Source organism: Musca vetustissima, unplaced genomic scaffold, assembly GCF_032173495.1.
Source record: "Musca vetustissima isolate MV318-11 ecotype Yass unplaced genomic scaffold, APGP_CSIRO_Mvet_v1 utg1801, whole genome shotgun sequence".
Classification (NCBI taxonomy): domain Eukaryota; kingdom Metazoa; phylum Arthropoda; class Insecta; order Diptera; family Muscidae; genus Musca; species Musca vetustissima.
Genome location: NW_026889554.1, coordinates 83,420 through 109,664, shown reverse-complemented (window position 1 = coordinate 109,664; position 26,245 = coordinate 83,420). Strand labels below are relative to the sequence as shown.

The following is a 26,245-nucleotide window of genomic DNA, read 5'->3' as shown; positions in this document are numbered from 1 at the left end:
ATCACTTTCTGAGTCGATATATGCATGTCCGCCTGTCCGTCCGTCCATCTGTCTGCCCATGTTAAATTGTAAACAAAGTACAGGTCGCATTTATGATTCGAATTGGATGAAATTTGGGACAGTTCATTTATTTGGCCCAAGGCGAATCTTATTGAAATTGGGAAAAATCGGTTCAGATTTAGATATAGGTCCCATATATATTTTCGTCCGATTTAATATAAATGGTGCACCCTATATATCTTTCGATTTGCACAAAATTTGGCACAGAGTAGTGAATTAGTTCCAGAATGACGTGTGCCAAGTTTCGAGAAAATCGGTTCAGATTTAGATATAGCTTCCATATATATTTTCGCCCGATTTTTGGTAAATAATGCACCAAAGTCCCTATAAATCTTTCGATTTGCACGAATTTTGGCACAGCGTCCTGAATTATGCTAAGAAAGATGAATGTTAAATTTCGTGAAAATCGGTTCAGATTTAGATAGAGCTCCCATATATATTTTCGTCCGATTCTAGGTAAATGTTGCACCAAACTCCCTATATATCCTTCGATTTGCATGAAATTTGGCATAGCGTACTGAATTATGCCTAGAAAGATGTGTGTTAAATTTCGTGAAAATCGGTTCAGATTTAGATATAGCTCCCATATAAATTTCGTCCGATTTTATGTAAATGGTGCACCAAAGTCCTTTGTATCTTTCGATTTTCACGAAATTTAGCGTAGCATACTGAATTAAGTCCAGATATATGTGTTTTAATTTCGTGAAAATCGGTTCAGATTTAGATATAGCTCCCATATATATTTTCGTCCGATTTTATGTAAATGGTGCACCAAAGTCCCTATATATTCTTAAGTCTAGATATATGTGCAAATGTTGCACCAAAGTCCCTATATATCTGTTTTTAATTTCGTAAAAATCGATTCTGATTTAGATGTAGCTATCATATCTATTTTCGTCCGATTTTTTGTAAATGGTGCACCAAAGTCCCTATATACCTTTCGATTTGCACGAAATTGGGATTTATAAGTAAATGAAGCACTGAAAATGTGGCCGAATGCACAAAACATACTGAAATAAGTGTAACCTAACATGTGACAAGTTTCGATGTAGTCGGATTAGGTTTCGATATTTTGCTTTAAATTTATTTACATATGGCCTGTTCCAGAACCTGCAAGAATGTACAATTTTTTACAACGATAACAATTTTTCCTATATGATAGTCAAAATTAGTAGATTCTTGCAGTACGGGAACAGGCCAATAATTTTGTCCCATTGTAAGAAGCAACTCTATATCGGACCAAAATTTTTTTCTATTCAATTCAATTTTATTTCATAAATGAGAACCTAGCCCAAAGGGCCATGAACGATCCCAAAAACTTCATTACATGGACTCCAACAATTTTGTATAGGTTGCAGAATTTTGTTTAATTTCATGTTAATGGTCCTTCAAAAATGCGACGTCTGTTAGGATTCCATCTGTTGAATATACCCAAAGGGTGTCATATAGTCGGCCACGTCCGACTTTACTTCTTTCCCTACCGTTTTTTTGTTTTGTTTAAAATCCAACCCTTGGAAAAACACCCGTAATAACCTCCTGACCGCAGCCTGTTCGTGTCGCAATATTTTCCTCATAAAGATGGACAGAGTACACATTCAACACTGTACACATATCCATACATACTATACACACATCCAAACCCAAATGTGTGTATGTATGTACGTACATACATATATATGGTATCTGCACTCGCTAATGTTTGAAAATATGCTTAAGCTTAAAAGTGCAGAAAATTACGCGTGAAAGACCAGAGGAAAAACTACAACTGCTGAAAATTACCACACAACAAGGCGAAAAAAACACAACACCCATAACAGCAACAACAACAACAAAGGGAAAAATAATTGGATGACAAAAATACAAGAACAACAACAAGTCGATATGATATTTGGATAATGACAAAAATTTTTATTTGATTTTCAATATTTGTTTCCCCTCCTCCAAGCGGAATATTTGAGAATTTGGCGTGTACGAAGACAACGACGACGTCAGCATAGCGAGCGGCTGGCTAGGTCGCTCACTGGGCAACTGGCAGGTTATTTATTGTCTCCGTCATTCAAGACATGTTCATTTGCTACATATATTCGGAATTTTTGTCTGGTAAATGAGCAGCTAGACGACTTTGAGATTTTCCCGCCAAATGAAAATGCTGCTGATGTTGTTGTTGCTGTTGTGATGTTGTTGCAATTTGGCCAAGGGAAAAATATTGAAAATGTATGTATTTTTACGATTTTTTTTTTTTTTTGGTTTGTGTCAAGACTCAAAACATCAATTGAAAATAAATTGTCATTTGTGGTTACCACAATTTGCCCTGGCATGTGGAGGAAGAAAGGTATTTTAACACAGGTGTAAGTGAGCGGATATTCATGTCAATTTATAAACATATATATGTACGAGTGTGTGTGTGTTTTTGTATGTCGATGCTCAATGGGTGGCTAAGTGCTTGAAAAAATAAACTTGTGTCATTGTGAATGAAGTGCCAGAAAAGTGTATGTTTATTTTTTGTTGAACGGAAAATCTACTGCATTGACTTCTAGTCATTGTGGCTATGAATTTATTTCACAAGGAAAATTTTTAGGGTATGGAGAGAAAGAAAAATTCACTGAGATCGAATTAATTATTTAAACTACAATAAGACCAACGAATTTATGCTGAGTCAGTTTCAAAGCCGATTTAGAGTCGGAGTGTAACCAGAACCCAAATTCACAGGTTTGAACGTTAAATATTATTTTTAAACAGAGTCTTCTGAAGAAAATTTTTATGAAAATTTAAAGTTTTCTATACAAAGAAAATAAAGTCCATACCTACCTCGAAAATTTTAAGTTGCAAAAAACATCTTTACACGTTAATTTACTCCAATTGTCAGGGTCACAATTTCTTTCATTCCCTCATTGTCTCGCCTAGTTTCATGTTCTGTACTTCATCTTCTGGCCACCCAATCGGGGGAATACAAATGCGGTGAGAACAATGTGTGCGAATAAATTTTTTAAAAAAAAATATTCCTTTGTCCAACAGCGGACATACAACATTAATTTTCATCACTCGTGCTGCATACACGCATGCATACATATGCACACTTTAAAAAAAAAATCGCGCTACTTCAACCAACACACCAATTTATATGCATTGCGGTGTTGCAACATTGTGAAAAATTTCATTTCCCCTTGTGAAATGTAAAAAAAAAAAAATAATAATGAAATGCATTAATTACAATTTGCGTAATTACCTTGATTTATTAATGAAAATATTTTATTTCACAGCAACAAATGATTAACAATGAAAATCGGAAGTTGGTGGATTAATTTTGTAATTGTTTGCGCTTCTGTGGTAAAATCGGAAAATAAAGATTCACGCCTTGTTTGAATCCTTGAAAAAATATTCTTTACTAAATCCCCGCCTTGTTTGAATCCTTAAAAAAATATTCTTTACTAAATCCCCGCCTTGTTTGAATCATTAAAAAAATATTCTTTAACCGCCTTGTTTGAATCTTCCATCAATCAATCCTTGAAAAATATTCTTTAATAAATCCACGCCTTGTTTGAATCCTTGAAAATTATTATTTAACTAGCATATGTCCGCTACTTCGTTAGCGATCGTGAGAATTATTTAAAGATGTCCAAATACATAATTTTGTTTTCACCATACACACCAATATTGACCATAATAAAAATGTTAGTACCATTTAGATCCTTGGGTACCTTATATTATGTATTTCCAAAATTACCTCCATATCTCAAAACTACACACCAATTGTGACCGCAACAGCAATCTAGCTCTATACTAATGTTGGTACCATTTATTTATTACCTTTCGTACTCTTGAAGTACTTATTTCGAAACCAAATTCCAAATTTCATGATTTGAGCTCTATAGGTTCACCCAAATCTAAATTTTACCATATTTAGTACCATTTAAACCAAATTCATATAAATCCAATAAAAAAACATATTTCCCAATTTTAGGATACCAGCCGGATCGCTTCACCTAAATAAAATTGTACCAAATTTAGTGCCATTTAAGGGGACCCCCCATTCTACTGCAAACATTTTTTGATTTAATTCGAATCTACACTAATTCAAGAATGTCCCCACAAAATTTCAAGTGAAAATCTCTAGAACTCTTGAATATATAGCTGATTTCTTGTGTCAGAATCAAGTGGCGGCTGAAGGGCTTCTCAAAATTTAAACGCGTTTTTCTCTAAACATTAATTTTGCACGATAACTCAAAAACTAATAACCCAATCAATTCCATTTTTTTACACGTTTCTCTGTGAGTGTATAGCTATCGTATGAACACACTAGTATGAATTTTCAAAACTTCATATATACCCAATTTCTACACCCCATCAATGATCGTACCTCCAAATTTTAGGATTCCAGCTCTATCGGTTCACGAAAAATTTAAATTGTACCAAATTTAGTACACATTAGTACAAATTTCCAAGACTTAATACACAGCCCAATCCTATCTTCAAATTTCAAAATTCCAGCTCTATTGGTTCATGCAAATCCACATTGGTACCATTTAGTGCTCATTACTAAAAATTTTCAAAACATCCTACATACCCCAATCCTACACTCCAAAAGTAACCTTATTTCCAAAATTCAGTATTGCAGCACTATCGGTTTACCCAAATCCAAATTTGATACCATTTAGTACACATTTAGTGAACCTTACTCCAAATTTCAAGATTCCAGCTCCATCGGTTCACCTAAAATTCAAATTTTACCGTTTAGTACCCATAAGTATGAATTTCTAAAACAACATCCATATCGCAATCCTACACTCCAAAAGTAACCTTATTTCCAAAATTCAGTGTTCCAGCTCTATCGGTTTACACAAATCCACGGTACGAATTTCCCCAACAGTGATCCTAAATCCAATTTCAGATAGTACCATTTAGTACCCATAAGTATGAATTTCCGAAACTACATCCATACCACAATCCCAAACACAAACAGTAACCCTATTTCCAAAATGCTGTGTTACAGCTCTATCGGTTCACCTAAATTTGGTACCATTTAGTACACAATAGTATGAATTTCCAAAACTTCCTACATAACCCCAATCCTACTCTCCAAAAATTATAATATCTCCAAATTTCAGCATACCACCTCTATCGGTCCACCAAATTTAGTACCATTTAGTACCCATAAGTATGAATTTCCACAACTACATCCATACCCCAATCCTAGACACCAATAGTAACCCTATTTCCAAAATGCAGTGTTACAGCTCTATCGGTTCACCAAATTTGGTACCATTTAGTACACAATAGTACGAATTTCCTAAACTTCCTACATAATCCCAATAATACCCCCAACAGTGATCCTAAGTCCACATTTCAAGATTCCAGCTCTATCGTTTCACCAAAAATTCAAATTGTACTAAATTTAGTGCCCATAAGTACGAATTTCCAAAACTACATTCATCCGACACTTCAAAAGTAACCTCATTTCCAAAATTCTATGTTCCAGCTCTATCGGTTCACCCAAACCCACATTTGGTACCACTTAGTACACAATAGTACGAATTTCCAAAACATTCTACATATTCCCAATCTTACTCTCTAAAAATGATCATATCTCCAAATTTCAGCATATCACCAAATTTAGTACCATTTAGTACCCATACGTATTAATTTCCAAAACAACATTCATATCCCAATCCTACACGCCAAAAGTAACCTTATTTCCAAAATTTCCAGCTTTATCGGTTTACCCCAAAATCCAAATTGTACCAAATATAGTACCATTTAGTACTTTTCATGCACATGAAACTACATACCAACATATGGCTATCCTACACACCGACGGTAATGGTCATTTCAAAATTAAGAATTCCAGTTTCATCCGTTTCTCCAAATTCAAATTGTACCAAATTTAGTACTGTTTAGTACTTTTCGTATACAAGAGTAAACGCTTCCAAAGCCAGTTTTTTATATCAACCCTACCTTCGCCATTCCAAATTTCATGTTTTTAGCTCTATCCATACACATGCTACGAAATTTTACCAAATTTAGTACATTTTAGTACTTTTCGGATACTTATAGTTCGAATTTCCAAAAACACTTTGGTACATCTATCCTACACTTTATCAATGACCCTCACTCCAAATTTCAGAGTTCAAGCTGCACCGGTACGCCAAATACAAATGATACCATATTTAGTACTTTAAGTACTCAATTAGATACGCTGTGCAAAATTTCATCGCTATCAGACAAACATTAGGTATTTGATTCACAATTTACCTAAAATCGGATGGAAATATATAAGAGCTATATTTAAATCTGAACTGATTTCATAAAAGAAATTGCAAACTTCACTCTAGACTCAATTCTGTACAAACTACAGACGATTCTGCTAAAAGAAGTGTCTAAAAACCTGAAGATACCGAAAATTGTAGGACTAGCTATAATATCGATGCTTTCGGTATTTTCAAGTAAGAGATATTTCTAATTCGTGATCCCACTACAGCTGTATACAATTAAATTTGCCATCCGATGTGTTTCCGAATCCATTCTGCTTATCACGCTACTACTCTTATTTACACACATGCTACACATTTAATTGCTAAGCTAAAAGCTACTAAAATTTATTATTTATCTCATGCTACAAATTTGTTATAAATAAGCTTTTTTATGTGGATTTCTCAGTTCTCTTAAATAAACAAGTAGCCGGCACTGTTATTTTTTTTATTTAGACGATAAGTACACACTTAAGAGAAAAATAAAAAAAAACATATGTATATATCATAACCAAATTATAAGCATAGTATATATCACATGACATATTGAAGGGAACGTTAGATTATGGGCGTTAAATACTGTTGTTGTTTTTACAAAACAGATCCGCACTCGCTAAAATTACACCAATATTGATATTTCCACAGTTCGGAAAGTTCTTAGCCTAGCACAGAAAGCGCGGTATAAACAGAAAAAAATTAAGTGTTTTGGAAACCCTCTCGTCCACAATTGCCGCAAGTAATGTAATTTTGGTATTAGTAATTCAATATCGACATAAGTTTCGGGGCTGGCCTCATATAACACACACCTTTTTAGTCGGTATGTATTCCAGGTATTCAGTTTTCAACCGAATTGGCTTTATTACGATATTTCGAATTTTCTTAAATTTAAATCAAGTACGATGATAGTCTATATCCGGCACCCCTCAAATGAATCAATTATTATTCCAAACTTAGTTCAGTTTCGAAAATGTGGACTATCGGTCCACTACCTCTGATACCTCCCACACAGGGTTATAGTTTATGTATAGTTCATTATCGAACCTTACGTTCTAACTTTATCTCGATATCCTCCGCAGGTTAAATGATTACGACAGACTCTTAGAACCAAACCCAAAACGCGGAACAAATTAGATAACTATTTTAATATAAAAAAGGGGCTTATATGGGGACTACCCCAAAAAGGGGGCGAATATAAATAATTTTTGGTAGGGAGATTTGTTACCATATACGACTACAAAATACCAAATTGCAGCGAATTCGGTTGAAAAACGCGCTCAAGAACCCCAAAATACCAAATATTGGGGATACCCTTATATGGGGGCTACCCGAAAAAATGGACCTATATTCATAATTTTTTGTGGAGAAATTTGGTACCTATTAAGAACTCAAAATACTAAATTACAGCCTATTCGGTTGAAAAAAAAAACGATCAAAACCCCCAAAATACTGAAAATTAGAAGGTGCCGTTATATGGGGGCTACCAGAAAAAGTGGACCTATACTCATAATTTTTTGTGGAGACACTTAGTACCCAATAAGAACCCAACGTATCAAATTTCAGCGAATTCAGTTGAAAAACTCGGTCAAGAACCCCAAAATACCGAAAATTGGGGGGTACCCTTATATGGGAGCTATGCCTAAACGTGGACCGATATATCCCATCTTCGAACTTGACCTGCCTGCAGACAAAAAACAACCATATGCAAAATTTCAGCACCCTATCTCAATTCCTTCAGAAGATAGCGTGATTACAACAGACGGACGGACGGACATGGCTAGATCGTCTTAGAATTTTACCCTGATCAAGAATGACAAAATTAATATACCCTCCATACTATGGTGGAGGGTATAAAAAGGGCAACACATTCGGAGAACCCCATTAAAATTACGGCTGGTCTGGTGATTAAGGTACCATATAAAAGCTTATCTCTTCTACTTTCCGAAAATATTTTATACCCTTTACCACACTGTGGTACAGGGTATTATGTCTTTGTGCATATGTTTGTAACAAACAAAAGGAAACGAGATAGACACATGGTTACTTTCGAGAATATGCATAGAATCACTTTCTAAGTCGGTTTATGTATGTCCGTCCGCCTATCTGTCCATGTTAAATTGTAAACAAAGCACAGGTCGCATTTTTCATTCGAATTGGATGAAATCTCATTTATTTGGCCCAAGGACGAACCCTATTGAAATTGGGAAAAATTTTAGGTAAATAGTGCATCAAAGTCCCTATATATCCTTCGATTTCCACGAAACTTGGTATAGGATACTAAATTAGGTCTACAGTGATGTGTGTTAAGTTTCGTGAAAATCGGTTCAGATTTAGATACAGCTATCGTATATAGTTTCGTCCGATTTAATGTAAATGGGACACCAAAGTCCCTAAGTCTTTCGATTTGCACGAAATTTGGTATAGCGTACTGAATTAAGTCTTGAACGTGTTTGTTAGATTTCGTGAAAATCGGTTCAGATTTAGATATAGCTGCCGTATATAGTTTCGTCCGATTTAAGGTAATTGGGGCACCAAATTCCCTATATATTTTTTTAAATTGCACGAAATTTGGCACAGAGTACTAAATTAGGACCAGAATGATGTGTGATAAGTTTAGAGAAAATTGGTTCGGATTTAGATATACCTCCCATATATAGTTTTGTCCGATTTTATGTAAATGGTGCACCAAAGACTCTATATATCTTTTGAAATTTTTTATAGTATACTGAATTGAGTCTAGAATGACGTGTGCCAAGTTGCGAGAAAATCGGGTCAGATTTATATATAGCTCACATATATTTTTTCGTCCAATTTAAGGTAAATGGGGCTCCAAAGTCCATTAATTTCGCATAGGATATTTAGTTAGGTCCAGAATGATGTGTGCTAAGTTTCGTGAAAATCGGTTCAGATTTACATATAGCTCCTATATACACTTTCGTCCGATTTTAACTAAATGGTACACTAAAGACTCATAGCTAGGCTGATTTATACAACGTACTGAAGTTAATATAAATTATTTTCTGGCAAGTTTTCTTGAAATCGGCTCGGAATTAGATATAGATGGTACACCAAATAATCAATGGGTGCCTGATTGATATTACGTATTAAACAGTGAAGCATACCAAATTTTCGTGTGTAAAGTTTGCTTTAAATCTATTTACAAAATTTAGAATAGGTTGCAGAATGGCTTGTGTTGGTATTGATATTAGTCGGTTTACTTTTAGATAAAGATCGCATAGTTAAGTTCGTTCAATTCCATATCAATGTTCCTTCGAAAAGGCAACGTCTATGTATCCTATAAATATGTAGGATATACCCAAAGTGGTGAAGTGTATTATATAGTCGGCCCAGTCCGACCTTACTACTTTCCTTAATGGTTATTTTTTTAAACAGTAATTTGGAGAAAAACCCGAAAAAAGCCAACCGAAAAGGTTGTAATTTGGCATTCCGGAGTTTTAGAGGAAGACATACATACATCTATGCAGAAAATGCTTTTGTTGTTATTGTTGACCTGTGTTATGTTAATGTTGTTTGGCTATAGGTCAAATGAAAAATCGTTAATTTTGTTTATTTTCCAACATTTCAACTACCTTCGGCAGTCATCTTCATGAAAACATTTGTTGTGAAAAATAGCCGATTTTTATCACCGTCTATGCTAGACAGTTTGGCATATAAAGGCCCAAGTTTTTGCATATAAATTTCCGGGATCCATTTTCCGTACTTTTAACCCTTTCAGTGTTTTTGTCGAATATATTTCCATTTAAAATTACTCTCTTTCTTTGCGATTTTTCGGTTATTCTATGTACCGTTACAATTGATGTTTTTGTTTTAGCTGAAAGACAGTCAAAACTGACCGAGGGTTAAAATAAAAATTGTTTTTTCTAAACTCTGTGCCTTTATATGATCTTAAATACAAAATTTTAGATTTTTATTCTGACAAAAATAGTTAAGTTCGTGACAGTAACTTAGGATTCCGCTTCAAATTTCTATTCGAAAAATGTGTAGCACCGGTCCAATTTTCAATGACATAGTATACAACCCGACTTTTGTCTTCATAATTGAAGTTTGAAAGATGGAGATTTTAAAGCTTTTTTTATCGTTCATTATTAATTAACAAAATTTAATATTTTATTTTTTCATCTCAGCCCATTGTGCAACTAAAAAACATGATCTAAAAATATTTTACACACTTGTCATACATTTGATGAACTAGACACACACACACACACACCGATTGATTTATTTATACTCACCGTCGGATCTAAACATCTGGGACAGCAACATTCAAAATGTTTTGTCATTTTGAGGAACATTTTTCGCATCAACGAACTCCAAAGTAATTTTGTGTATGATGTGACAATCTCCTCACCGCGCTCTATGCGACGTGTCGCATAAATGACAAGTGTCTGGGGATTTTCAAAATAATGATCAGCATTCGGGGTACACTGATGATTCAACAATGATGCCAATGGAAATAAGGCACGAACTCGGCCGGCTGTCTGTTGTTCCATCTGTGGATGGCAGTTGCCTTCAAAGGCATTGGTATTAAAGGCAGCAATGCTGAATTGGAAATACTCCAAAAGCTCACGATCACTGGGGAAGTTTGTAAAGCATGCGGCAACTTTTTCTAGTTCCTTCACATAGTATTTGTCGTTGTTGGCCTGGAGAGCGAGTAATAACCTACGCTGGGTGTCACTGAGAAATAAGCAGCGCACAATGGAGACAAACCGCAACAGTTGGGGTGAGATTTTTGTTGTCTCTTTGGGTTTCCAGCGTCTAAATAGTTCACACTCTGTTGAGTGGGTACTAACATTTGAACAGTCCCCGCACAAGGGCAAAGTGCAGCCATTTTTACACATAATATCTGGGTCACTGCCCTCTAGATGTTTATAACACACAACACAAATTGTTTGAGTGGAAGAATTTGTCGGCCCCACCGTCAAGGCAATATCGCGTAATATCACCTCTCCAGCAGCTATTTCACGCACCGCAAATATACCACGTCCCGACAAAGGTGATTCTAATACCTCCCACGAATTATTTTCTTTTAATAGTTCTGGGCCCATATGGGTATCAATTAGCTTCTTCAGATTTTCCGTAGTAATATTGAATTTTAAAGGCATTTTGTTTTTTATTTATCTTTTTAAAAATAATTGTTCTACACTTTCGCTCTGGCCGGCATTCAAGTAACAACTGAACAGAAATAAACAAACAGAAACATTGTATCCCTTCAAGTGGTTGTCTATATGTAAATATCACAATAATACTGACGTTTGGCTGACGTTTCAAAATTCGAGAAACATAAAATGTATTTTCTTGTATCGAATAAAGCACAGATCTAATAACTTTTTTTGAAAATATAAAATATTTAAATTTCCAATAAGAAAATGATGATGCACATCCCATCAGAAAAAAATTAAATTGCGGCGGCCCTGATGGTTATTTAAACGCATAAAATATACCGACGTATTTAGTTTCTAATAACTTGAATTCCACATGCCTAAAAGTATGCAAATGTTTTTTGTGAAATAAAGGCCTTTAAAACTTTTTCAATAATTCAAAAAAGCTCACAATGCTTCATAGAGCTTTGGCTTTAATTTTTCATTATTGTTAAAAATTTTATGTCGTACAGTCAGTTCACACACTTAAGGGAACCAATAAGGAAAGTTCAAAAGTCGGACGGGGCCGTCTATATGATACCCTTCACCACTTTGGGTACATAAAAGAAATGCTATTATATACAATATACAATTAAATGTGTGATCTACATAGATATTTGAACCAATGAAAAAACCATATATCTATGAAAAATTGCATGTCAATCGGGCAGACATGGATTCTTTAGAGTACCATTTGTTTGAAATGTAGCAAAATTATGTATGGGAGCTATATGTAGATCAGGACCTAATGGAGCAACCGTGACATCTAATATGCTGCAGCACATTGCGCTATCCACAATTTCATCTCGGTAGGAGAAACCTTTGTTATTTAATGGAACCCCCCCCATTCACTATTTTAATTTTTCAAGATTTTCAATGGGCTGGTAAATCAATACCGATGCTTGTTAAGGTTTGTAACATTACACATATATAATTGAAGATTTAAAATAGAAGAAAAATAATTTACAAAAAATTGGTGTTGTTGTTGTTTTTTGTAATTAAAGAAACGTCCTTATTTTTGATGGCGGGCATGATAACTCCTCACTGGAACATCGGAATCCGAAAATTCCAACGGTGTTAGAAAGAGTACATGTCTGGCTCTCGTATGAACTAGGATTATTAACTTCGTTCTAAAATTAACAAAATGGTGGACCTTTGAAAAAATATTTTTGGAAAATCGCCGATTTTTTACCAAAAATCAAGTTAAAAAATAAGGAAGATCTTCACCGATTGGCTTTATCCTTGTTCATACGATAGCTATACACTCCCAGAGAAACGTTGCAAAATTTGGAACCGATTGGATTATTAGTTTTTGAGTTATCGTGCCCGCCATTCACAAAAAAATGTTTAGAGGAAAACGCGTTTAAAGTTTGAGAAACCCTTCAGCCGTCACTTGATGCTGACACAATAAATCGGATATATCTTCAAGAGTTTTTGAGATTTTCACTTGAAATTTTGTAGAGACATTCTTTAATCAGTGTTGATTCGAATTATATCAACAAAAATTTTGACCCCGAGAATGGGGGGTCCCCTTAAAGCACATATTGCATGAAAACAGGCGAAAATATATATCGGTTATATATACATCTGAATATATTTTACAAAATCCAATATGTGTTATTGGAGCTCCAATATTATACGTTGTGTAGAAATTCGTCCCAATCGAAAAAAATAGTTATTTGGTACACCATTTATATATGGAATCTATATCTAAACCTGAACCGATTTCAACAAGTTTCAATCCAGATTTAGATATAGCTCCCATGTAACGCCACAAAAAGGAAGTACCTCGGTGCACCATTTGCATGAAATTGGACGAAAATATATATGAGAGCTATATCTAAATTTGAACCGATTTCAACAAAACTTCGCCTAACTTCGACCTAACTCAATACTTTACGCAGTATTTTGTCTCAATCGAACAAACCTTGGGAGTTTGGTGCACCATCTATATCTATATATGATCCGATTTCAATGAAACTTAACACACTCTATCCTACCAAATTTTGCCTCAATAGGACAAAAATTGGGAGATTAGTGCACCATTTACATAAAATCGGAGGATATATGTATCCTTCACAAAAAAATCTAAACCGATTTGAAAAAACATCCCAGACATCAATATGGACCTAATTTAGTACTATGTGCTAAATTTCGTCTCAATCGGACATATATTGGGAATTTTGTGCATTATTCACAACAAATCGGACAAAACTATATATGGGAGCTATATCTAAATCTAAACTGATTTTAACAAAACTTCGCAGACATCAGTCTGGACCCTATTCAGTACTCTGTGCAGAATTTTGTCCCAATCGGACAAATATTGGGAGTTTGGTGCATCATTCACATAAAATCGGACGAAACTATATATGGGAGCTGTATCTAAATCTGAACTGATTTTCTCCAATTTCAATAGGGTTCGTCCTTGGGCCACATAAATGCGCTGTACCAAATTTCACCCAATTTGGATCATAAATGCGACCTGTACTTTGCTCGCAAAAATTCATGGACGGACAGGCGGACATGCATAAATCGACTAAGAATGTGATTCTTGGATATTCTCAAAAGGAACTCTATCTCGTTTCCTTTAGCCTGTTACAAATATATGCACAAGAGTTTGTAACGCCGCAAATTATTGGTCCTAGACCCACCTTTAAGTATACCGATCGTAATATCTCGACTATCTGAGTCGATCTAGGCATGTGTGTCCGTCCGTCCGTCTGTCCATTATATTTTATAAACACGATACAGGCCACAGTTATGGACCAATCTTCACGAAATTTTGCATGTAGGACCGGTTCTGGCCAATGAAACCCATTACCACACTAGAGGGCGGAAATATAGCACTGATCGCTCTCAAATTTTCCATTAGGATCCAGGTATGTTTTCGGTGATGATCAGATTATAATTTTGGGATGTGTTTTTGTGTTTTTTTGATTGAAGCCGAACATTACAACACAACCCACTGTGAAGGGAATCTGGACAAGTATTTAGAAGCGCTGTACTGAATATTAATAATATTCACAAAATATGTCAGGGGTGCAAATATCTCTAAATATTGACCAGGCTCGGAATAAATATCCGCAGAAAGTTAGAGTTCCATGATAGTTGTGTAGGGTATCATATGGTCCCCTTGACACCATATGGTGGAGAGTATAAAGCGCGCACACATCTTATATCCTCCACCATAAGGAGTGCATTTAAAATATCCTACCCTTGCTACCCCAAAATCTATACTGCAAATTGTCAACCCAGATAATTTTAATTCAAATTCCACATATAGTAAATCTTATCTAGTGATGGAAATATTTTGAAATGTTATTGCAAATATGTATTTCTACCTCCAAGAACCCCGAATGCCAAATTATAACCACTGCGTTTTAAACATGCTACTAATACATTCAAGAAACCAAAAATGTGGCGGTCCTGTTATTTTCTGAAAATATCCAAGAAATATATTTTTTTTTACTTTTTCTTTTTATATAAATATCGGCCCCTTGCGGAGTACGTATCATAAAGAAAGGGGATGGATAGGTTCCATATTACGGAACGATTATTATCAGCAATATTGTCAAGGACACTATATACCTAAAATACTAAAATTTCATGAAATCCTAATGTGAATATTTTCGAAAGTCTTGAAAAGGGAAAACTGTTGCCTCCCTTTTTTGTGTTTTCTACCGACGTAAATTTTCAAAACGCAAATAAACTCCTATTTTTAGTCCATCTTTCATAATCTGTTGGAACTCCCCTGTAGTTAAAAAAAAGTGTAGCACAGTGTAATTGATGTATGAATACACAAACAGCAACATAATTATTGCATGTCACAAATTATTTTTAAATGCTTCAAATGCATAGAAAATATTCTCGTATGCAGATAATGGATTTAAAAATGAAACACACACACATATGTGTAGAGGCAATAAGTCCACTTTTTCTAGAAATTGAGATTTTGATACATACATTCTGGAGAAGATGTTGAAAAACAATATAACAAATTAATACCCTTCACCACACTATGGTACATGTGCATATGTGTGTAACTGAAACAAGTAGAAAAGTGTCTGTCGCTGTTGCCGACAGATATATACCCCCAGCCTATGGTTGCGGAGGTCTTCGGAATTACACACAAATTTTATTATAAAGTTTTATATAAGAAATATATTTTTATCAATGAGTTTTCGAATTTACTGTTGATAACATTTTATAAAATATTGACCATTTGTGAGGGAGGTACCGGAAGGAGTGGACTACTGCGTCCCATCTTCGGACTTAAACTAGACATTCGTAAAGGTAATTTGTTGTGCATCGTACATTCCATTCGCCTGATATTGGATTTAGAAGGAATGGACCAATGGGTCCCATCTTCCTACTTGATCTAGGTTTGTTAAAAATAATAGGTTGTACAAAGTTTCATTAAAATCGGATAGTCCGTTTGCATGTTATTATTAAAGCAATTTTTAGCACAATTTTGACCATTTTATGGGGGAGGTGCCAGAAAGAGTGGACCGATGGGTCCCATCTTCAAACTAGATCTAGGCTTGATAAAGGTAAAATTTTGTGCATTAGCTTGATATTGGTATTATAAATATTGAAAATTTTGAACCTATGGGGGGGAGGTACCAGAAATAGTGGACCAATGGGTCCCATCTTCAAACTTGCGAAGAGAAGCATATTCATATATTTTAAATAGCCGATTGAAACCATTGAAAGACAGAAAGAGGTAGGGCTGAAATTATTTAAATATTTATTTTTGGGCAGCATCTGAAAGACATCTGATAATTATCTGTAGGGTACCTTAGTAGTAATATGTGAAGAACATTCGATAAATTAATGAGAAAAAAATCATCCATCATTCTAAAACTTCTGTACAATGCATCCTCTTGCCTTCTGTCGTTGTTTTAATTAATTTTATTCATTAATAAAAAATACTTTTTCTTCGATGTCTCCCCATTTGTAAAACATGTCGCACCATTTGTTAGTTAGCATTCTTAACAATATTTTCTGGCCAATGAAAATTAATATTTATCAGCATCAGCCTCGCCTTCATCATCGCCAACCACCGGCTGCCAGCTGTCATTCAAATATGAATGACAGCAGAGCACGTCGACAATGTGACAAATAATACAAATAGTAGCGTGATGCATATCTGAGATGCTTTAACACCCAAAACGAATTCAGCCATACGAAATTATGATTTTTTTCCGAACAATTAATAATTTATTTTGGGAGGAGTATTTTTACTAAATTGATTGATAAAAGTGGATCATGGCAGTTTTTTACAATTTTTTTGGATAATTTGTAATATAAATTAAATAGAAAGAAACAGTTGAGGATTTTATGATTTTTGGAGAAAATCTCCATTAAAATTTAAATAAAATGAAAAAGAAACTATTTACTCGGTCATTAGAATTGAAAACTATATGGAAAAAATATTCCGATATCAAATTTTAATTTTGTCATACGGTATTAATACGAGATTTTATAAATTGCATATTTATTCAAGATCAGTTCTTCAACATATATTTTTCAATCAAATATGCGCGAAAGTCCTTGTCGAATTTTTTAATATGGTAATTTGATTTATCGAATGCTAGCATTAAGTTCTGAATCTATTTAAGAGTATCAAAGTGAAGCAATTTTTTATTTAATGCATAATTTTTTAAAGAAAGAATAAGGAACACGTGAGCAAACCGAGATGTACAGGAGTCAGAGTTAGGTCCGGAAATTTTACCAACGAGTAGAACTCCTGATGACAGATACAAACAACGTGTTAAGGATCTGGAACGAATATTTTGCAAAACCTATGGTATCATGTATTAACGGTGAAGGAGATACCGCAGAACCAATAAGAATAATAAATCAGCAGGCTCCAACGTATTAGTATAATTTGGCTAGAGAAATACATGGCCAATGATTGGAACCTCAGCATCCTGTGTCCCGTGCACACAAAAGGAGAGAAGACGATATGTGCGAACCATAGAGGAATTAGTCCCCTTCCCATCGCATATAAAGTGTTACCCAGCGTGCTGTGTGGACGACTGAAGCCAAAGGTTTATGACATTATTGGACCATACCAATGCTACTTCAGACCTGACAAATTCACCATTGATCAGATTTTCACTCTGTGCCAGATCCTGGAAAAGACCCAGGAAAAACACATCGACACATACCACCTATTCGTCAACTATAAAGCCGCATTCGACAGCCCTCTCCGTTCAGAGGTGTTTAAAGCCATGTCTACGTTCGGCATTCCTGCAAAATTAATACGGCTATGCAGGATAACGTTAGGTGGCACAAGGTCAGTAGTTAAAGTCGGAAAGGGGTCGAACATTGCTAGCGGTAACAGCCACCTTTGAACAAATTGAGAAGGATTCTGCCAAAGTGGGTCTGGCAGTAAACGGCGAGATGACCATGTTGATTGTATCAAAGCACAAGGAACTTGAGAACTACAGCTTCGAGGTAGTCAAAGATTAAAGATCTTATATATCTTGGTACCGCAAAAAAATAGTGTTGGCCAACGGATGCTACTATGGTCTATGTAAGCAATTCAGAAACAAGACCACTTCTTGCCAGACCAAACTCACGCTCTACAAGACACTGATACTACCCGTACTGTTGTGTGGATCTGAAGCATGAGTACTTGCACAAGCAGATGAGGCAGCTCTTGGAATGTTTGGGAAAAGAATCTCCGCCCGATCTGCGTCGACGTTGAATATCGCCGTCGAATGAACCATTAATTGTAGCGAGCTGCAGCTACTTGGCACTGTCATGTTGTGAGAATGGATGAAGATGTCCAGCTGAAAATGCAGAAGTGGAAGGCCGAAGTCGATGGTCCTTTGGAACATGATCTTTCAATTGGATGTATGTTCCAGAAGGAGTGTACCGATCTTCGAATCTGATATAGAGTTAGTAATGACATCGGACATTCCATATGGTATTTGATTGAGAATTTTTAAACTTTTAACTAGGTCAGAAGGACTAGACCGATAGTCTCACCTTCAGACAATTCGGACACTCCATTATATTATTTGTTTTCCAAATGTTGACCCATTGTGAGAGGAATACTATTAGGTGTGGAGATGCAACGACATTCACGGGTTGGACGAAATCGGACGTTCCATATGTCTGCTTCAAAATTGATTTCAAATGTTACGATGTACACAAAATGGATCATCTGTTTGCCTAATATTAAATTTATAAATAAATATAAATGAAAAGTTTGGTCTTTGTGGAGGAGGTCCAGAAAGAATCGATCAATCGGACCCATCTTCGGACTGAGTCTAGGCTTTATAAAGTTGTGTAAAAAATAATTAGGGTCTAAAACCAATATGTTGACAGGAACATTTTTGACGAATCGAGGATTATATACTAAATGAGGCTGAGGGTATAAAAATATCATATTGACCCAGTTTCTTACTGGTAATAGGTCATTGTTTTATTGTAGACCCTATATTAAACCCCAGGTTAAGGGTTTGTTCACATTCCCAATGGTCAAAGTTGTAATTTTTCACTCCCATAGATAGATCTTCATCTATCTAAACCAACCAACCATATTTTAAAGGACCTAGAGTTATTTCCAGTGAATAAAGTGATTTGTAGTTTGAAATTTCAGGCTCTCCGATAATAACAACACAGTACCACTACTTCGTATAAACCTCAGCACAGTTTTACAACCAATAGGTTCGCAATTTTCCGTTCTCGGTTACCAGCGGATAAATGCATATTTTGGCATAATCGTAATATAAAGCATCGACACTCGTAATTTATTAAAGATCGATTACAGTTTTATTATAGACAAAATTCTTTAGGAAAATTCAATCCTCGAAATTCCGAAGCTAAGAATAAAGGAAATCCACCCAATTTTACTCACCGTTGGATCCAAGCACCTCTCGCAGCAGCACTCAAAATGTTTGGTCATTTTCAAGAACATTTTCCGTGTCATTGTACTCCACAACAATTTCGTATAAGACGTTACAATTTCCTCACCCTGTTTTAACGGACGTACCGCTGTAATAACAATCGTCTCCGGATTTTCAAAATGATGTTCGGCATTTGGACGGCATTGATGATTCAACATGGCAGCCAATGGAAATAAGGCTCGGACGCGACCCTCATTCCCATCACCCTTTTGACTGCCACCATCAAAGGCATTTGTATTGAAGACACAAATACTGTGATAGAAATATTCCAACATTTCACGATCTTTGGGGAAGTGTTCAAAGCAGGCGGCGGCCTTTTGTAACTCCAGCATATAATATTTATCGGAATGAGGTTGCAGGGAGAGGAATAGTTTACGCTGTAGATCATTCAAAAAGAAACAACGAACAATTGATACCAAACGCAGAATATGGGAGTTTATTTTTGTTATATCCTTGGGTTTCCATCGCCGAAATAATTCACATTCGGTGGCATGGCAATTTCCCTGGGAACACTCAGAGCATATGGGTAGGCCACAACCATTTTTACACATAACTTGGGAATCATTTTCGACTTCTAATTGATGATAACACACAACACAGGATGTCTTGGAGTTGGACGTATCCAATGTACCTCTGGGTCCCACAACCAGGGCGCGATCTTTTAAAATAACTTCACCCGGAGCTATATCTCGACTAGCAAAAATACCACGTCCCGAAATAGGAGAATCGAGCACCTTCCACGAGGGTTGTTCTTTTAGATATTCCGAACCTAAATGCGCGTTTATGAGGTTAGCCAAATCCACAGTGGTAATATTTGATTTTAGAGACATTTTCAGAATTTTGTTTCAAATATTTTTTTAATTAATTAATAATTTTTTGGTCACACTAACGAAAAAAATGTTCTCCTTCGATTATTTTCCAATTTTTTTAATTTCCACGCCCGCCGGAATTCAAATACCAACTGAATTATAATATGATGTGTTTCATTCGATAAACATCTTTCACACATCACCGATGCTAATCAGTGTGAAAATATAGACAAAAATTGTATTTTTCAGTTTTGGTTTGTTGTTTTTTCTTGTTCTAAATAAAATCAAATACAATTTTGATCGGCCCCCTTCATCCCCAAAGCAATAAAAAATTAAGAAACAAAAATCAGAGTCTCACACACACAGCGCCTCTTAATGGAACAACAAACATGTCTATGGAGGCAATAGTCCGAATACTAACCACCCACACATAGATTTTCCGAAAAACAACAAAAATACAATTTTTTTATTAACAACAATAATGTTTGTGTGTTTTGGGTTGCCGGTTCATGCATTTTAGGTTTGATTTCAACTGCAAAATGTGAAAACTCGATGCGGGCCAAAAACAAAAAAAAAACCGAAAATATTGAAATGTGAATGCTGTTTAACCCATAAATTGCCGGTGGAGTAAGATTATTGTTCGGCCGACCCGAACTAATAAGTTCCACTATGTTATGTGCATTCAAATTTCCTTAAATTGGAAGAGAACTTCGAAACCTCAAATTGGAAGAGAACTTGATATGATGTGCGTGTCACTGAAAATTGTCTGCAAAAGCAACACTTGGGTACCAAAGACCACCATCAAGAAATCCGTGGTACAATCAGGAGTGTCGTAATGCTACTGATGTGAAAAACACAGCGTATAGGGCAACCCTGCGGACAGTAGCAACACACAATGCGATGGAGAACTATCGGGAAAGTGGAGAAACGAAACCTGGTGACAGATACAGACAGCGTACTGAGGATCTGAAAGCAGCATTTTGAAAAACTTCTGGTATCAAATAGTAGCGGTGAAGAGGATACCGCACCACCAATAATATATGACGGTGTAGATTGTATACCACCTAGCCAAGATGAGGTCAGAATAGCAATTAGTCGGCTGAAGAATAATAAAGCAGCAGGTGCCGATCGATTACAAGCCGAAGTGTTCAAGACTGGTCGTCAGATGCTGGTAAAAAAGAACAAGAAAAACGTGAGCGTGAGCTAATCGAGATGTACAGGAGTAAGAATAAAACCCGAAAATGTTACCAACGGGTAAAACACCAAACCGAAGGCTTTGGTGCAGGCACATCCACATGTAGAGATGAAGAAGGAAACCTGGTGACAGATACAGACAGCGTACTGAGGATCTGGAAGGAGAATTTTGAAAAAAAAAAATAATATATGACGGTGTAGATTGTATACCACCTAGCCAATATGAAGTCAGAATAGCAATCAATCGGCTGAAAAATTATAAAGCAGCAGGTGCCGCTGGGTTACAAGCCGAATTATTCATGACTGGTGGTCAGATGCTGGTAAGGAGCATGCACCAGCTGATTAGTACAATTTGGCTAGAAGAATGCATGCTCAATGATTGGAACCTCAGCATCCAGTGTACCGTGCACAAAAAAAGGAGACAAGACGATATGTGGGAACTATAGAGGAATAAGTATCCTTCCCAACGCATATAAAGTGCTATCCAGCGTACTGTGTGAACGACTGTAGCCAATGGTCAATGACATTATTGGACCATATCAATGCGGCTTCAAACCTGGCAAATCCATCATTGACCAGATTTTCACTCTGCGCCAAATTCTGGAAGAAACCCACGAAAAACACATCGACACATTCCATCTATTCGTCGACTATAAAGCCGCATTCGACAGCCTTATCCGTTCAGAGGTATATAAAGCCATGTCTGCATTTGACATTCCTGCAAAATTAATACGGCTATGCAGGATAACTTTAACTGGTACAAGATCAGCAGTTAAAGTCGGAAAGGACCTCTCGGAGTTCTTTAATGCCGAACGAGGATGCAGGCAGGGTGACAGTTTGTCGTGTGACCTTTTTAACATCCTGCTGGAAAAGGTCATACGAGACGCAAAGGTGAACAGAAATGACACTCTTTACACCAAAAAACACCAGTTACTCGCCTAAGCCGATGACATCGACATAATGGGTTGAACGCTGAGAGCGGTAACAGCCACCTTTGAACAAATTTAGGAGGTGTCTGCCAAAGTGGCTCTGACAGTAAACGGCGAGAAGACCAAGCTGATGGTATCAACGCGCAAGACGTCAAGTAGACTCGGACCAACTGTCGAACTTGAGAATTACTGCTTCGAGGTAGTACCGCCATAAACAAAACGAATGACATCAGTTTTGAAATTCGGATATGGATAGTGACAGATGCTACTATGGTCTGAGCAAACAACTCAAAAGCAAGGCCACCTCCCGCCAGACCAAACTCACACTCTACAAGACGCTGATACTACACGTGCTGTTATATGGATCTGAAGCATGGGTAGTTGCGCAAGCAAATGAGGGAGCTCTTGGAGTGTTTGAGAAAAAAAATTCTCTGAAAGATCTATGGGCCGATCTGCATTGACGTTGAATATCGGCGTCGAATGAACCATGAGCTGTATCAGCTATTCTCGGACATCGGCATTGTTAGACGTATTGAGCTGCAGCGACGACGTTGGCTAGGTCATGTTGTGAGAATGGATGAAGATGCCCCAGCCCAGAAAGCATATAAAAGCGAACCAGCTGATGGTTCACCCAGAAGGGGAAGGCCACAAATAAGATGGAAAGACCAAGTGGAAGACAACATTGCCGAATATTGTCTTTCAAATTGGAAAAACTGCGAAAAGACCGACGCGCCTGGAAATCTTGTTTAATCTCGGCCTATGGAACGAAAGTTCTGTCACAAGCCATCGAAGTAAGTAAGTAATGGTTTTTGATCGTCGAAAACTCAGTGCTAGGAACTTTAAGATAGTGGCAATTATGGGGCTATTAAAAGGCTAGTACCCAGTTGAAAAATTTTTGGGAATAAATTTTTCTGATCATTTCGATCATCACAGAGGTGCTATGACACACAATTTGTCTCTTTCGAAAATCTTCTTCAAAAATGTTTTCCGACCAACAAATTACTGTCACTTCGGTTACAGATTCAAGAAAATACTTAAATTAAAGACTACTTCGAAATATTGACCCACCTTAAACGTTTTCAGAAAATCACCCTTCCCGCAAAAGTTCATGAAATGATATGATCCTCTAAGCAATCAGCAACAGTGCGATTGCTTTCATTATTAATTCTTATTGGAAACCTATGAATTCTGCTCGGTACATATCATAAACCTCTTACAACGATCTCGTAAATAAATAAATAAGATCCAGTATAGTATAGTAGTATAGTCGGAAGGGAACGATTATATGATACTCTACACAACTATAACGAACTTCTAACTTTCTGCGGTTCTATATTCTGAACTTGGCAATATTTCGTGATATTTGCACCCTCTTGACCGATTATAGCTCTACTTTCTAACCCTGCCATTTTTTTCCAAATCTTGTGTTCCCAAGATGAATATTTTCTCCAAAAAAAATATATATAAATGTGGTCATTTTAAGGTTTGGTTGATTTGGCCCTCGGAATATTGACCGAACTCCAAATCCGAGGACATACGCCAATATAAACTCATTTAAAGCTTATAAACTCATCATGGATATACTCTCAACATCTCCGTTCTCTGTCCTTCAGAAGTAACTAAATACGCCTCTAAATAAAAATTTTGTAATTTTTCACACAAAAGTATATGTCCATTATACCTCCCACTAAATAATATTGACCGATCTTCATGAAAACCGTCATGAATTAAAATACATTCTTTTCGTTTTGTGCTCATTTTACGAATGAATTTATGGCGATAAATTCCTTACCAAACGAGCATTCGCCAAAGAATGTTCGCACACACACATAACAAACGAGTGAGAGCACACAACAACGATCGTTCGTTTCGTTTGGTGGTTGAAATTCTTTCTGACATTCTCTCACGAATGAAAACGAACATTCCCGAATTCTCACGAATGCTCAAAACAGCATCAACAATAACAACAAACGTTCGTGAACTCAATATTTGTTGGACATGTGTTTTGTTATTCCACACACTTTCTGCTACACACACATTCTTTCGGTGTGAGCGTGTGTTTACCTTTTTTATGATATTTTGATACAATGCGAACATTCGCGAGAGATTGCAAATGCTTGTTCATTCATTGTAACTTTATCATTCGCGATAAATTGAAAACATTCGAATTCTCGCGCGTGAACATTCGTTAGAAAGAGTGTATTTTAATCATTCTTCGCACCCTGATAAAATTTCGTGGTGTTCGGATCATAATTGTGGCCTCTATATTGACTCATCTAGTCGAGTATGAGGTATCGGTATACTTAAAACTGGGTCTAGACCAATTTTTCGCGACGTTACAAACTCTTGGGGCTGCACAGTTGTGTAGGGTATATTAACACTTGTTTACACAAAATATTATTTATATAGACATTTCGAATCGAACATTATGTTGAATAGACATTAATGTGCATCTCATGGATTTGAAATTTTGGTTTGAGAATTTGTTGAGAATCTGTGAAAACCCATTGGGTGTAAATGTAAAGTTCAAATAAAAAATATTCACCACTTTTCTTGCCTCCTAAATATATGCACTCTTTGTTGCCCACAGTATATACGCAAAGCTTTTTAAATCCGTCGAAAGCTTTATAGCTTCCGTTACATAGCCAACAAATCGAAAGTATCAAAAATAATTTTACTTTTCGTGTAAATAGTCATTACGACCCAAAATTAAATCAAACAAATAATTTCGTTGATTTCTTAATATATAGAAGTTAATGTATATATATATATACATATGATTCCTTAAAATATTATTATAACTAGTTATTTATATATGTATAAAAAACTACTCACCGTCGGATCCAAACACCTCGCACACGAGCATTCAAATTGTTTTGTTAGTTTCATGAAAGTATTCCTGGCCAGTGTGCTCCACAATAACTTCGAATAGCTGGTAACAATTTCCTCCCCCTCCCGTATAGGACGAGCAGCCGTAATAACAATTGTTTCACCATTTTCAAAATGATGATTTGCATTTGGGGTACACTGGTGATTCATCAAACCCGCCACCGGGAACAAAGCTCTTATCAGAACTTCATGTCCCCCAACACAACTATTTCCCTCAAAGGCGTTCGTATTGAAGGCGCAAATTGTACGATAAAAATAATTTAAAATATCCGGATTTTTTGTGAATTCTTCAAAACACCCGGCAGCCATTTGTACCTCAGCTTTGTAGTATTTATCTGGATTTGCCTGTAGTGCATATAACAGTTTATGTTGATTTTCATTGAGGAAGAGACAACGCATTATGGAAACAATACGCAGAGCGGGACGATTAATTTTTCCCATATCTTTGGGTTTCCATTTGCGGAAAACTTTACACTCTCCCACATGGCGTTCGGAGATACAGCAGACGTCGCAAACAGGCATCGTGCAACCATTTTTACACATAATCTCCGCATCACTACCCTCCAACCGGCAATAACATACCGCACAAGTATTGATATTTGTCGTCTGACCGGCCTTCGGGCCAGCCAGCAAAGCGGGTTCACGTAAAATCACATCGCCCGTATTTATGTCACGCCTGGCAAATAAACCCCGTCCGGAAATGGGTGAATCCAGCACCTGCCACAATGGATCTTTTTCCGAAAATTTCTCGCCCATATGGAGATCGATTAAATTTCTTAAATCTTCGAGAGTTGTATTGAATTTCAATGACATTGTTTTCGCTTTTTTATGTATTTTTTGCAATTCAATTAAATCAAATGTTGGATAATAGTTTTTTCGTCGGTAGGAAAAAAAAACGCGAACTAGTAATGAAACGAAATCGACAAGTTTTTTTGGTTTGTTGATTTGTTGCGTCTCTATGTTATTATGGCCCACCGCCCGCAGATAATTTCAAATAACAACTGAGTTCAATGAATGATTTCTTTTTTCGCCAGTGGC

General features: G+C 36.2%; 1 protein-coding gene across 2 annotated transcripts in view; it reads right to left on the bottom strand.

The window, feature by feature from the left end:
• Positions 1 to 25,267, bottom strand: part of LOC133337248 (SET domain-containing protein SmydA-8-like) — a 36,528-nt gene extending 11,261 nt beyond the window's left edge. The window contains exon 1 of one of the 2 annotated variants that reach the window (XM_061545497.1): positions 25,154 to 25,267. In XM_061545497.1, coding sequence (XP_061401481.1) covers positions 25,154 to 25,207 — 54 coding nt within the window. In that variant the 5' untranslated portion in view covers positions 25,208 to 25,267. Of the gene's footprint in view, positions 1 to 19,935; positions 19,942 to 25,153 lie in introns of those variants that run through there. The other variant, XM_061545496.1, reaches the window with a different exon arrangement.
• Positions 25,268 to 26,245: the final 978 nt, after the last annotated feature.